At 51.8% G+C, this 15,268-nt stretch overlaps 1 protein-coding gene across 1 annotated transcript in view; it reads left to right on the forward strand.

Moving 5' to 3' along the window:
- ASTN2 (astrotactin 2) overlaps positions 1–15,268 on the forward strand; it is a 433,335-nt gene that overhangs the window by 246,753 nt on the left and 171,314 nt on the right. The window contains exons 12-13 of the mRNA XM_067309282.1: positions 7,864–8,030; positions 11,078–11,266. Of these exons, the coding sequence (XP_067165383.1) occupies positions 7,864–8,030; positions 11,078–11,266 (356 nt within the window). The remainder of the gene's footprint in view (positions 1–7,863; positions 8,031–11,077; positions 11,267–15,268) is intronic.

Here is a 15,268-nt window from a genome sequence, read left to right on the forward strand (position 1 = left end):
AGCATAACTATCTCAGTGGAGACATTGAGGGGAGCTGGAGGTCTCTGCCTACCCTGGAGAGAGGGCTTAAAGGTAATTTAAGTGATAAAACCTACATCTTCTCCAGCGCTGGCTTTTTTCGATGGGATTCCTCAGAGGGCCTCGCTGGCACCAGCCCTCTTCTCCCGTGGTGTCCCGCGTGTGCTGCTCTTGGCTATTTGCAGTCACTGGTGGCTAGATTTCGGCATGTGGCTTTGTGCCCAGCTTAAATGTCTTGTTTCCCAAAGGCTTTTGGAGCTGCCAGCCCTGTGCTGGGTCTGGGGGAAGGAAAACACCAATACAGACAGGAGCTGCCAGCAGACCCCAAAATAGGCTGTTTGTGAGTCCTGGAAGGAGAACAGGGCAAGAATTTCCTGCAGGCTTGATTTCCTTCACTCCAGGAACCCCGAGCACTTATATCCACGTACGCCGCTTCCCCACAGGCGCTTGAAAGGAGTCCATTCTGCTTTGAAGGTGGAGAGTCGAGATGCAAAAATGCACCCGGTGGCTTGCTGAGATGGCCCGCGCGAGGGGTCTGCGGTGCCTGGAGGCGAGGAGACGCTGCCTCGGTGCGCTGGCCCTCCTTCACCGAGCCCCCCGAGCCTGCCGGGGAGCAGGAGCTGGCGCGGCTTGTGCTCAGAAGCCCTAAAGACAGATGGATTTGCCTTTTTTTCTGAAGCTAACATAATGATTGATGATCTTGAAAGGGAAAAAGAAGCGGCAGGGGGGGGAAAGGGGAGACGGGAAAAAGAGTAGGAAGCTAATGACTGTTATTTCAGCAAACAGTTGCAGCGTGTTTCCCTCCGGGAAGAGATGTTCCCCTCCAGCAGGGCCCTGGGTATTAGTGTGAGCGCCGCTCCGAGGCTGCGGCCGCTAGCGGAGGGGGCAGCGAGCTCTGCGGCTGGTGCAACCCCACGGAGGGGAGATGGTGATCTTCCCTGGAAAGCGGGGCAGGGAGAGCGAGTGGAGCGCTGCCCCACCTCGCCAGCCTCCCAGATTGACCCCTTCCCCCTGCAGCCCTCGTGCACCCCAAGGAGAGCGCAGAGCTGCGGGTCTGCTTCCAAGGTCTTTGCACGCCGGGGTTGCTTGGTGCCTTTGCCGTGGCAAGCGGCAGCCTCCGTCTGGGCGCCAGCACAGCCCGGCCAAGGACGGGCTCTCCAAGCACAGTTGGCTCCTTGGTCTGCATGAGGAGATAGTTCTGCTTCAGCCTCCCGTCAGCGCGGCCATCACTGCCAGCAGCAGCTTGTTTTCAGATTTATTTGGCTGCATGGTGGTAGCCACCTTCACTGAGTAATAGTGAGTTTGTGCACGTCCAGATGTCTCCTAGCTAGCTGTCCCCACTGCCTATATAGTCAGCAAGTCTGCCATGGGGTGAGGTGAACGGCACCGTAACCGTGCCCATCGCCCTCCTGGCTCTGGAGGAGTCCAAATAATTGGCAAGGTGGGATAAATCTTGCCCATAGAGGTGGGTCTTCTACCAGTCTCTGGTCCTGCCTCGTATGAAGAGCAGTCCTCGTCATCCGCCTTCTGTGGCAAGAAAGCAAAGGCAGACGAAGCAGTTGTTGTCTAAATATATATAGGCACAAAGGTGTTTAATGCATTTGTATCACTTCTGAGATCCAAGAAGCAAATAAAATAAATGCTAGTGCGTAGTTTGGAGCTCGTGAAAGTGCTGACACTTGCTTGTACCTCAGCAGTGCCTCAGATGAATGTTTTTGTTTTATACTGGAGAGATTGCTGAGGGTGGAGTGGAGGATGCCTCTAAACGAAAGTGGGGCTGTTTAGGGCCTTTGGACTCTCTGACTAGCAGCAGATGCTTGAGTCCAGTCTGGCTCTGGAGGGTAAACAGTGAAAGCTGTAATCTCATAAGAATATTCTGGTGGTCTCTGCTACACTGTAAATCTGTCCATCCAGCCCCAGAGAAGCTGTTGCATTCGTGCTTCCCCATCGGTGATGTTAGCGGGGCACTCGGGGGCCGATTCAGCATTGCGTGTCGAACTCCCAGAAGCTGAGCTTCATGTGAGACCTTGGCCAGCCTGGTGTACCGGTCAGACCTGGGTCCCCTGATGCGTTTTAGTCTCCAAGATGCTTTATGTGGTGGCTTTGATCCGCCCCCGATGTGCACGGTGAACGTGAGCAACCCGAGAGGCAGGGTGCGGGGGCTAGGTGCACGGCAGCGCACAGAAGAGCTTTTTACGCTCCGTCTTCCTCTGCGCGTTGAATTTTCTCTGCGTCTGCTTTCTCGCAGCTCGCTCGAGAACATCCTGAGCTTCCCGTGGGCGGAGGTGGCTCCCTGCCCGCGTGTCAGGGTGCGCGGGAGCGTCGCAGCAGAAGGTTGGGGCATCTGTAGCGCCGGGCCACCGGCTCCTCCTGCAGCCTGGGAGTGCAGCTCTGGGAGGGCTGTAAGCACCTACTAGAGCCCGGTTCCCTTTGCAGGACAGCGTTTAGCCACAGCTTGATTTGCATCTCCTTAAACCTCCTTGGTTTCGGCTACGGAGAGACAGGCCCGTGTACCGATGCATTGCAGTAGTTTGGCACCATCGCTGCTGCCGGAGCAGGTCCAGCAGCAGCCACCTCCTCAGCTCGGCGGGCGCCCGGTGGCAGCAGCCCGCCTCGGGGAGGGTGGCAGGCCAGGGGGGATCGCCCCGTGGTGCTCTGCGTCCCACGGTATGCTGCCCAGGGTGGCAGCGAGGGCGTAAGGATGGGTGATGGCTTCCCTCTGCGCTGTCCGGAAGAGCCGGGAGCACCAGGGCTCATCCTGCGGCTCAGCCTCACCTCTGCCGCCCTGGCACGGGGGAAGCCTGGGCTTTTATCTCGGACAAAAAGGCTGCTGATGTTGAGAGAACAGAGCAGAATAATAAAAAGGGCGGTTTACTCTCTGCAGAAACTCTGTTAAATATTCTTTTTTAAACTTAATAACAGAAAAGAGAAGCTGAGCTGAAAAGCGCTGTCGGGCAATTCGGATGGAGAGCTGGTTTCCTCTCGTCGAGGGGATGCAGCTCAGTAATGAGGCTCGCTCTTTTTGGTTTCCAGTGACCCCTCTCACCCACCTTGTTGCTGATGAGCTTTGTAAACACGAAAGGAAGAAGGGGCCTTTGCTCACTAATGCAAACAGGGATTGGTCCAGATACTTGTTTTTCTGAGAAACTCTTGCACCGCTTTCAGTTGTTGCTGGCTTTCACCTTCAAAACGATCTTCCTCATGTTGGCTTTGCTCTGGGTTTGCCTGGGACGGCGAGTCTTGTCGGAGGTGCTTTGCTCCTGGGGTCCTGGTGGGACGAGGCAGGCGGGAGCTGGGAGAGCTGACTGCCGTGGGCGCTGCCGGCTCGGGTCCGGCAGCAGTCCCGTGCGTCGGCGAGGAGGGCTCTCGCGGGCTTCTGGACGTTAGCGACAGGGATTGGGCATAGCAGGACTGCTGGGTTCTCTTCCCAGTTTTGCCTCTGCCCCTCCGTGTGACCTTGGATGGTATCATTTAAAGGGAGAGAGGGAGGACAATTCTCCTCTGAAAACCAGGTAAAAATAGCGCTTTCCTGTTCAGCGTATCTGTTTCTTGTGCATATTCAGTGTCCTTTTTGCTGACTGTAATGACAAAAATGAAGACCTCTTGCTAGCCAGTGAGGCTGAGAGAGGGAGAGCCGGAGTCTGTCTGCGCTGTCAGCAAAACGGGTACGGAGCTGCAGTCAGTTCTGCCTTTGCAAACCTGGGGACAGCAGAGGGGTTGCTGCTCTGGAGCTGTGCACTAAATTTAGTCTGCAGAATCATTTATATCGGTGCTAATGCACAAGAAGACAAGAAACCTAAGTTTTCTTTCCAATCCCAAGAACAGTTTGCAGAGCTAGCCATCGCAGAGAAAACAACTTGTTCCTATATAAACCGAGTAGATTTGCAAGATGGTAGAATTCTGTTTGTCTGGAAACATCCTCTCCATGGCTTTTCAGAGCAGACCAGCAAACTGTAGTCTCTCCCTGCTTTGGCTTTCCTCTCGGCAGAATGGTTTAAGTCCTAAACCCACTTTCCAAACTGTGAGATTAATTAATTTATTCGTTGCCTGTCAGATCCTTCAGTGAACAGTGTTCCAGGAGTTTCAAGCAAGTTCCCTTGGCTGCCAAGGCCATGCTGATCCAACATGGCAAATCACAAACAGCTTCTTTTGAAAAGCTGGCTAGTGGTTTGTGGGATCTCTTTGTCGCTCTGGACAAAATCTATAATTCCCCCTTTCTTCTCCGAGTGGTGCACAGGGTTAGTTGGCTGGCTGCTGTGGTGGTGCCATATCTTGCCGGTTCTCACCTTGCACAGAGCAGCCACTGTGGATGGATTGGAGAGGAACGTGTCACCCGTGATTGCCCAGACAGAATTATTGGCTGAGTTACCTATTGATTTTCTAATCATTTTCAGACACACACACCCATCCTGTGTCACTGCCAAGGCAGATCACAAATTGAACTGCAGCTGAATTGATGTGGGATTGATTAAAACTCACAGTAATTATTGGTTCTCTGCTGCCTGAGCCAGGCAAATCAATGTCAGCAATAACAGATATGGTTTTCTATAAAAGTCCAGAAAATACAGAGCAAGTGCTGTTTTTGTAAGCCCACCTGGGAGTCCAGACCAACCCTTCAGTGCAGCCCATGGAGTCAAGACTAGCACGTGCCCCCCCTTTTTTTTTTTCTTTTTCTTTTTTCTTTTTCTTTTTCTTTTTCTCTCTAGGTAACTTCTGGCTGCGCTCAGTCTGTGGGCAAGAACCTTGTAGCACCCAAGGGGGCTTTAGCTGTCTCTGTTCTGATCTGTCTGTGGGACATCCTGGTTGTAAACCCTCTACCACCAGGCCAGGGAGATCCTTGGCTGCAGTAAAGCTTTATTGCACCAAATAATTGCTCCATCCACTTATTCTGTCCCAGCTTTGAGTGATGCAGATACTGCTGGGAAGTGCAGGCAGAACTTGCAGTCCAAGGGGATTGAATTTATTCCTGCTTCCTCTTCCGTATGCCTGTTTGTTTTGCTGGCTGTCACTAATTGCAAAGCTAGCTGGTTCCCCTGGGTCACCGTCCCTATCATCTTCTCCCCAAGAAGAGTACGTTCCGCTCCCAGCCCTGCCAGGCAGGTACACCTGCCCGTTCTGTGTGTTGGCTACGAAAGCTTTCTGTCCCTGGAGAACTTCTTGCTGCAACACAGCGGCTGGCTGGAGAGCCGGCTCCCCAGAGCTGGGGGACGTGGATGCGGAGGGAAGGGAGGAGGGGGTGCTTTCTCTTGCAAATTTAATGCCGAGCTATTTGCATTCCATAATTAATGCGTATTAGAATGCATAATTACAAACAGAAACAAAGCACGCTTCCTGGTGATTAAAAGCCAAACTGGAGATCTGTATCCCATGGGGTCACCTCAATCAGAGTGGGGCTAAGACAGGGAGGGCCTTTTGTGACCCACTAACCCAGTCCCAGGGAAGGAGCCATCATCTTCCTCTCCAGGCTGAGGAAGATGTTGTGCTCAGCATATCTGTCCCAGGTGACAGCTCTGAAACGCCTCTGCTGAACCCCTGGCTGTGATCCTGCAGCTCCTGCTCGCTTGAGATCCCATCCAGTTCCCCTTAGCCTCCCTGGAAGATCTCCTGTGAACTTGTGCAGAGCCCTGCTGAAATGTGGCAGCCTTGCAAGCACAGACCTCTCTAACTCACCTTTACAAAGTGCTGCCCGTGCTCAACAGCCTCCCAGCCTGGAGGGGGACGGGAGCAGAGAAGTGAATGTGGTGCCATGGGGTGTACGGAGCTGTTTGCAGTCGACCCCCTGTCTTCCAGGGGGATGCATTTCTGCCAGTTTGCACAGCTCTTATGGTGGTGCTCACAGACTAGAAGGAGACTGCAGTAGATACGGTATTATATATGTGGATTTACAAATGCAATTATCCTGATCCTGTTTCCCAAACAGCTCAGCAGTGGAATGCACAGATTGTTCTAAGCACCCCTTCTTCCTTCGTATTTATTCTGTATATACGTCTAGAAAGCTTCCTCCTCCCTTGCCTTCTGCTTCTCTGTGCCTAGGTAGGACTGCTCCCTCCAGGGCTGCCTGCCAACACCAGAGACAGCCTTGCTTCTGCCCTTCCTGCTGTGCAGAGACGGAGCCATCCAGGGCCGTTGTATCTTGCTCTTTGCTGCCAGCATGCTTTGGCTGGAAAAGCCTGGTGCCTCTCTGCTTTCCCTTGCCTCTGTGCCCTGCCCCTGCTTCAGAGCCTGCAATGAAGATGCTGAGGTTTTTGAGGTCCACCCTGGCTTCAGCAGCTGACTTGAGGGCAAAGTAGCCAGAGAGAGCGGAGGGGGGTGTGAGACATCGCTATTGCTACAGGTTGTGCTGAAGCAGCATCGACCCTCCTGCTATAGGGAAATGGCAAGCTCACACCCGGCAATGGCACTGTCTTTCTAGGAAGTGACAAAAGAGCTTTTTATCACTTGGATGGGATGGTCCAGGACTCCCTAAAGCATGTTTCTAATATCCCATGCTGGGCAGTCACCTTCCGAGCACACGGGTGCTGATGGGCAGCTGTGGGCAAGGCTTGGCAGCCGGTCTCCTGTTGGGCACTTGCCTCTAACGGCAAGAAGACGGGCCAAGATCTTCTGAACTTTTATTAATATGTACAGCGTTTTGCTCACACGGAAAATTGATTTTCTTTTTTAAGCACGAAGTATAGTGGTTTTATAACCTTTCTTCTGCTTGACAGAGGCCATTTATAACCTTCCTTCATCACTACCTGTACAAGCTCCAGTCTAACTCATCTTCAAGAAGTTCCATAATGCATTTTTAATTGTGAGCTGCTCCTAGACAAGATTTATCTATTTTTTTAAGGACTGGCCTTTTTGTTGTTGTTTGTGTGTATGCATGTTTGGTGAGAAGGGATAAATAACTAAAGTGGAATAGAAGAGTGCTTTAATCTGGGTGACAATTTATTGATAGCATTTGCTGCCTGCTGGTTTTTATCTTTTGGGATGAGGAAAACCAGCTGGGGAGTTGAAATTAAAACCCAGAGCCAAATCCCCAGCTTGTGTGAATCAGTGTGGTTCCCTCAACTTTGGAAAACTGTTCTAGTTAGTCTCAGCAGAGATCTGTCCTCCCCCAATCCTTTCTCTGCTTTTGCAGAGAGCTGGGCGGCACCAAGGACTTGTCCTCACCGCAGCTGCCTCCTCCAGTGGGGGGCCACAAGATGCTTTTGGAAGTGACTGTATGGAGGCTGAGCCTCTGTAGTCGTTAATAAAATATAGCTGAAAAATGAAAGCAGTGATAAACTCCAGGACAAAATCCCTCCTTGGTCTTGTTATGGCTAAGGCCGTGTTCAAAGCCCTCCTTGCCCTGGTGGGTGTCAGCTACTGTCATTCCCAGGCATTGAGATGGTTTTCCTGGTTACACAGGACTTCACGCATCGCAGAGGAAGAGACAATAAATGGTAAAGGGTTTCTACAGCATATTACAGAGCAGGTCATCACGATTAGCCCCAAGCTGGCTGAAGGCTTTGTGGCTGTGTAATCTTGCTGCATTGGGGATTTTATCTTTCTCCTGAGCGAGGACAGTGAGAATGGTTTTTGCAGCAGACCAGGCCCCTCCTGAGATCCTTTCCCTTTCTTCAAAAGTTGGGCAAATTGGTGCAGGGTAGTGGCCATCTGGGCTGCCCCATTGCTGGCAGATCCATTACACTCAGGACAAATTCAGCTCCTTCGGTTGCCAACAGAGTTCAGCAGAGCGACCACACGCCAAGTTCCTTTGGCCGCAGGTTATGCCCTGGGAGGACAAACAGCGGGCTGGGACTCCGAGGTGCACATGGGGAGTGCACCCGTTACCGTACCGTGTCCCCTCTCTTGCTGCAGTGCCCCGAGGACCTGAGACCCATGAAGGACGGCACCGGTTGCTATGACTACTCCAAAGGGATCGACTGCTCCGATGGCTTCAATGGTGGCTGCGAGCAGCTCTGCCTCCAGCAGACCCTTCCTCTGCCGCACGATCCCTCGTCCAGCACCATCTTCATGTTCTGCGGGTGAGTCTCCTACAGCACGCTATTTTTTCCCGTCATCAGCTCAATACCTGGTTCCCTTTTCCTTCCCTGCCAGCTATCCTGTGCCACCCATGCCTCCAAACTGGCAGCTCTTGCAAGGGGTCTGGGCATGCTGTGCGCACCCAGCAGAGAGGTTAGTTGTGTACCTGGAAGGGGCCTTGTTCATGCACAACTTCCAGCAGTGAATTTAGGCACCTGGTTTGCCTGCAGGCAAAAGCGCGCATGAGTATGAGAAGCAGTGTGAGCAGATGGGTAGATGCACCTTCCTCATCTCCCCCCACCAGGACTGTGTGGATGTAGAGTCTGATCTGACTCACTGTAAAGGTATCAAAAAATTGTATATTGCGTGTTGGAGGGGGAGGGCAGAGAACTTCGTTTTCTTAAAAAATATATATAAAAAAATCTTTTTTCTGTGCCTTTCTTAAAATAGAGTTTCATCCCTGATTTTGGCCAGGATCCTATAAATCCTACACAATTTAGCATTTTGTCTAAGGAAAATCTCCCTGACTGCAGTATGTTCTAAAAGGAGCTCAGTGATTATCTGGCTTTATACTGCACAGCTGCAGAAACAGTCATCCATCACGCGCTCTGTCCCGCAAGCAGCCCCAGTGCAGGGGCTCTGCAGATCGTATCAATCTGCTGGTTCACACGCGCGTTTCGTCCTGCTCTCGCTCGTGCACGGTAACCTCCCCCATGTCCTTGGGGGAAGGATCGGGGTCAGGGAGGGGAAAGAACCCCTTAAGGGAAGGAAATACCCACAGGAGAGGGTTGTACAAAAGAGTGGGCAGGAATGGGAAGGTTTGTCCATCCGTCCGTGTCCCCATCCCGTATCACCACCTTCCATGATCCTCCCCACAGGTTCTCTTAATGGGTGTGCAGGGAGGTAAGTGCAGTCCCCTCGCGATGTGGCAAACTCACTAGAGAGAGAGGGAAGCTGACAAGCATCTAAAGCCCAAGAACCAGCCCTTGACAGGAGCAAGCCACCAACGGGCTGAGGCAGAGCGGTGCCACCAAGGCGAAGGGGGACAGACAGGTAGCACCCTGTGAAGGACACCCTCATGGGCCAGCAAATGGGGGAGACTCTTCCTGTCTTCTGCAGCACCAGGCCCTGGGTCCCAGTCCTCCTCCATCCCCCTCGGGCCCTCACCAGGGCTTCCCACATGTCCCTGCTAAAAAGGCACTTTGACCTTCAAGGAAATGTAAGTCATGGGCCATGTGCAGCGGGGAAGCAAATAACTAAAAGTAAGTCAGAAAGATCTGTCAAGTCCTGACACATCCAGGTGCTCAGGCAGCAGAGACCTTGCACAGCCCCAGCCTCTTGCTGCTCCCTGGAGAAGAGCTGTTTTTTTCAGAAAGACGCTCTCCTTTTTCTTTTTTCTTTTTTACTTATGCTTTTTTTCTTCTTTTTTTGGCACAAAGTGATTGAGTCACTAGGAGAGAGCATGTTGCCTCCACTGTGACTGCAAGGTGGGGGGTCGGAAGTCCATGTGGGCACAAGCAACCTTTCTGGGGAGGGGTCCAGTAGCTTGTGGGATGGAGCAGAGGGCAAACTCATCAGTCATGCTACCGCTGCACTGGCAGCCGTCAAATGGAGCCGGGGGCTGGTTCCTCGCCCGAGAGGCCTGGAGCATGTGCAGTCACTGCAGGCAGTGCGAAGGACAGAGCTGCTGTGTTCATGTCATGTGTGGGAAACTGAGGCACACAGTGGATATGTGATCCATCTGAGACCCTGCAGGGGATCTGCGGCAGAGTTAGGATTCAAATCTTCTATCCCCAGGGACAGAGGTTTCTTTGGTTTTTCTGTAGTCCTTTTTCAAGGCAGAGCTTCACTTTGGGAACAGGCAAGGGAAAGTGCGACAGATGGGTGGGAGTTTCATTTGCAGCAGTAAAAAGGGAGGGAAGGAACAGGAGAGGGGAGCATGCACGGATAAGTGTGGGATTCATGTTAGCAGAATAGCAGAGCACTGCCTGTTACCGGGAAGGAAGAGTCGGACAAGGGAAATGGAAGTTTCCTCATCAACTGGGAACTGCAACGCTGAGAAAAAGGCAGGAGGAAGGGGAAAAGAGGGGAGGGAGGCAGGATGAGCACTCGCGCAAAAGATGGCAGTGATATCTTTGGTGTCCTTAGCCAAGTCCCATCCCTGCTGTTTGCCTCAGTTTCCCTTACTGTAAGTGGAGGATAAGAACATGTTTTACCCACAAAGTGCTTGAAAGAGCCAAGGAATAAAAGAGCAACCAGGAAGGAAAGGAATCTATTGATTGCTGCTATGTGAAAACAGGGGTAGCATCTCTGGATTTCGCTTTGTTCTTGCCTGGGGGAGTGTTAGTCTTTGTAGTGATATCGGAGGGCATGAGCTGGGTTGGAGCTTGTTGTAAGACTGAATCGATGGTGAACTCTACCCTTAGTTCTGCTCCCCAATGCAGGGGCGATTCCCGGGCACGTCATCTTGGCTGCAGGTGGACAGGGTCTCCCTGCCGAGGGAAGGATTAGCGTTTAGAGTCAGTGCTCCTTCCTCTGCGGCCTGATGGTGGCCGCTGGCAGGTGCCGTGGCGTGATCTTGGCAACAGCCCTGCAACCTCTGGGCCTCCCTGGGCTGCCAGGGCAGCACACGGCCAGCCTGTGGCATGCACTGCTGGCACTCTGGTGGTCTCCAAGCTGCTGCAGGTGTTGAGGGTGCTCACAGCCATCTGCGGTGCTGGTGCAGCTCTGTGGCTGCTCCAGGAACAGCCAGGGTTAATGCCCAGGCCGCGAGTCTGCTGTGGCTCTCCCCAGCCTTGGTTCAACACATCCAGGCTAGAAGGGGTTGTGTTTTATTGTCTTTCCAGCGCCTGAGGCTCTGCAGAACGTAACAGTAAATGATGTGATATCCCTGCTAGGCATCTTGGCCATGCTTAGCACCCTGGCCTTCCTCTCCACGGAGAATTGTCCTGCAGCAGGACTCGGTGGCCCTGCTCAGAGATTGCATCTTGTGTTTCATGTAGTCTCTCTGTGCGAGGTCCTTCTGACGTAGTTTGTGATTGCTCTGCAGGTGTGTCGAGGAGTACAAACTGGCCCCGGACGGCAAGTCCTGCATCATGTTGTCTGACATCTGTGAGGGCCCCAAGTGCCTGAAGTCGGATGCTAAATTTAATGATACCCTCTTTGGGGAGATGCTTCATGGCTATAACAACAGGACCCAGCACGTCAACCAAGGCCAAGTGTTCCAGATGTCTTTCAGGTATGGCCCAATTCTGCTCCTAGTTTTGAGAGCATCAGGATGGCTAGATGGGACCAAAGGTCCTTTAGCACAGAGACAGATCTCTGACACGTTCACTAGCAGATACTTAGGGGAGAATACAGACGAGGGCAAGCATGGATGGTTTTGCTACTGGTTCTTCCTTCCTGAAGTCAGCAGTGTAGGGTCCTTTTGGGCCAGTGTCTATCACTTCAGCTGAGAGTTTAATTGCCTTTGGGCTTGTATTCTGGGTTGTCGTCTAATCTCTTTCTGAACTCTGATACCTTTCATCTCTGCAACATCCCATGTCAATGAGTTCCGCTGTTTAATTGCACGTAGTATGAAAATATATTTCCTTTTGTGTGTTTTCAACCTATGTGAGATAATTTTATTCAGTGCCCACAGTTACTGTATTGGGAGAAACCCTGAATATAACATAGTAAGAAATAACTATGATGAAGCAAGGTAAACATCATGCAAGAGTATGAATAGCAGTTACACGGTGTGTTTGCATGCTATATTCTGAACGTACTTGGAGTGCAGAGGATCAGATGTGGGTGGAGAGAACAGGATTTGGACTGCCCAGATCTTTCCCTTTCAGTGCTCGCAAATGAAAGCTTGCTGATAGTCGCTGAATTTAGGAATGCAAAATCAGTAGATTTATTTCTTTTCTTCGGTTCTGCTCAATGGTGGCATGTTTTCATTGAGTGAAAACCAGTGTACACCTATGAATTTCAAAGCAGCTGTGCTGATTACTACCAGGAGAGGATGCAGTCTAATACTATGCAGCCCATATTCCGCCTGGATGAGGCTCTTTCTTGCACAATGTCTCCAAGTGAGCTGAGGTTTTTTTTCCTATTAAGGCACTGAGACCTCATTGCTGCCTCTGATTCTTGCTGAAATTGTGGGTGCTCATCACCTCTGGCCATGCTGTTTTCCTGGGTACTTTTTCCCCAGCTGAGTGTAAAGTCTTCCTGGCTATGAATTCACACGAACTCTGGCCTTTTGCTCTCTTGACGGGAGATGAATTACTGGCTGTACCAGCTCAAAGGCATTCAGAGAGCAGTAGCAAGCTGAGTGCTTGGAGCCAACAGATCAGCAGCCTTTGCTGGAAGTGCGAATTGACAGTATGTGAAGGCAATTTTCCCAGTAAGCTCCTCTTTAGTTTCTCTCCCTCCCATATGACAAGCTTCATTGGGTCCTCCAGGGCAGAGCTAGGGCTGCAAAGCTGATATATATATATATATAAAAATAATATATATATATATATATTTTTTTTTTTTTTTTGCTATAAGCTTTAGTTTTCGATGGTTGAGCAGGTCTGGGGGCTTCATAAAAGGCACCCACACCCCAAACCTGTCACCTGGCAATGCCAGACTCGTGGTCCCTGCAGATGAGAGCCAAACCGAGCTCGTGCAGCCCCTCTCTCGACAATAAACCTCCTTTTGCTGGGGCTTTAATTTTCTCTCCAGCTCCTCTAATAGCCTGGCCTTTCCTTGCACTGTGCAGGAGCTGGGGGATTTGAGGAAGTCAGCCTTCCTCTCGCTCAGACAGGACTCTGATTGAAGAGCTGTTTTATTGCTGCCTGAAAGCAAACACGTCTCCCGACTGGGGCTCAGGGACTCCGAGACAGACGTGTTACTTCTTGCCTCCGCAGGAGCAGGGACGGAGTCTGGTTTTGACAGGAAAGACACTTCAGGAAAAGGACAACAAACGGGAGCGATTAGTGCAAAGTGCCGTCCTCCTCCCACCTCACCCCCTCCCTTCCTCGGTGTGGTGGATCAAATTCTGCTTTTAGCTGGGTGGGTTGCACAGAGCCTAGAAAGCACCAGTCCTCTTTTATCTGTCCATGCCAGGTGCTTGTTGCTTTGCGTGAGGATTAAAAGGCAAGCAAGAAACCATCCTCAGGACTAAATAGCAGCCAGAAAGCAGGCAGGGTTGTATATGGGTCTGTTTTATCCTGGGAGACGTGGCTGCTCCGAGTCGAGCTGTCTGAAGGGAGCCGTGGGATGGCAGGTTTGGGTAGTCCCACGCTGCAGCGCCGCACACCGCCTCTCCGGCTGGGAGGGGGTTGGATGGGGAAGTTACTGTGTCTCCCTCCTGTCGCTCAAAAAGTGGCCGGATGAATTAATGGAAGACGGATCCGCCGCGGATCCGTATGAGAAGTCCCTGGGCTGCGAGCTGCCGGCGGCACCCGCGGCTGCTCTGAGACTGGAGGGAACCAGAAGCCACCTGCCCTCTGAATCCCTCCTCTTGCCAGTGGTGCCACCGGGTGTCCCAGGATTTTTGGAGCCAGTGAAGGAAAGGGTTTCTCCCCGCTCCCTTCGAGCTGGGCACATGGCAGGATTTCCCCAGCTGTTAACCCAAGAGCTGCCCTCGTCCACTTTGCTCTCATAGTAAAACACCTGCCTTCTCTTGGTTGCATCTTCCAGGTGTCGGAGGCCAAAGCACTTGTGGCTCTGGCATACAGGTTTTCAGGTGAAAAAGAAAAGAGAGGAAAAAAAAAAAAGGTTGTTAGTGGTACTCCAGTTTTTCAGGACAGCCACTGCGCTGCACGTGTCCTGCAGCGAACTCTGTGCCCTCCCCACGGTGCCTGCATTTCAGGCACGAACGAGCTCCGGGTCTCCGTCCTCCTTTCAGCCGACAGCTCAGCTCCCGCCACACACTGCTTGGGTGATGTCTGGGATATGTTCGACTAATGGAAGCTTTTGCCAGGGAGGGTTTGCGCAGGCAGAGCCAGGTCCTCAGCACGGCTTCACTGTGACAAACAGGATTTTCATTGCCCGGCATCAGCCGTGGGTCTGGTTCTGGGCCCAGCCAGGGGGAGTGGGAGAAAATGGATCTGAAATGAGAGCAAAATGACAGCAGAGAAGTGGACGAGAGGACAGCTGAGCTGGCAGGAGGGATCCGAATACAACAGAAACAATCTGCTGTATCCACTGAGAGCACAAAATAGAGTTTGCAGCAGGAATGCATGACGGTGCGGGCAAAGATAGCCTGTCTCCCCGCTGCTGTATCAGGTACCCACGTCTAATGTGCTGTAATGCACATGACGCACGTGCACAGCGGAGTTCTGAACCTGGAGGGGGACGGTATGTCTTGCTTTAGAAATGCTTTCCGCAACCTGGAAGGTCAGCGCTGCCGTTGTTTATGATTTGAGTTTAGACTGTTGGCTCCAAAAGTACTGGCTGATGCTGAGAGAGGCTCCCTTCCCCTGCGCGCGTGGACACGTGCACTCGGTGTCCTTCCCCGCAGCCACGCTGCCCGCTATGGCGGGAGGGTTACGCTGCAGAAGCGCCATTGCATCATCTCCTAACAAGGCGAGAGGAGGAGGTTAATGGAGAAGAAATTATTAACTAAAAGATGTAATTTGCCTCTGATTTTCACAGATATTCAAGAACCTTTCTGAGCATTAAGACACCAGCTGTTAGAGAAGCCCTTAATTTGGTGCATTTGAAACATAGCAGGAAGCTGCCTAATACCAGGGATTAAAAGCCTGCTCCTGCAAAGTAGGAGCAAGAACCTGCTATCAGAACAAGGGGCTGAGTATTTTAGAGGGATTTATAACCGCTGGGATCCTTTAGCTATGCAGATGTGACAGTCCTTTGAATGGTGTCTGCTTCCCATGTTGCCACATCTTCAGTGTCTTTGATAGATAGGATATTCTCCATCCACCAGGCATGTCAGCATGGTTTTGGGAGGAAGTCTTTGTGCTGATAAAAGCTGCATCTTTCGCACAGTGGCCTGGGCAACACCTATTAGTTACAGTGGTATTTCCATCCTGTTGGGGTTGGGACAGTCCCTTTGCCACCCAACAGTCTGCAACGCTGATTAGAGCCTCTGCCCTTTGATTTATTAGCTAGTCCTTCCACCCATCGCGCAGCGTGATGTTGGGATGGAGCCGGTGCAGTGCAGCCTGCTTTATTTTGTCCTGCCAACTCAAAAGGACGGGGATGTGCGATGGGCACCTTTCGGACACAGATCAAGTGTGGCTGTTGATATGAT

The sequence above is a fragment of the Apteryx mantelli genome, chromosome 21 (assembly GCF_036417845.1).
Source record: "Apteryx mantelli isolate bAptMan1 chromosome 21, bAptMan1.hap1, whole genome shotgun sequence".
NCBI lineage: Eukaryota > Metazoa > Chordata > Aves > Apterygiformes > Apterygidae > Apteryx > Apteryx mantelli.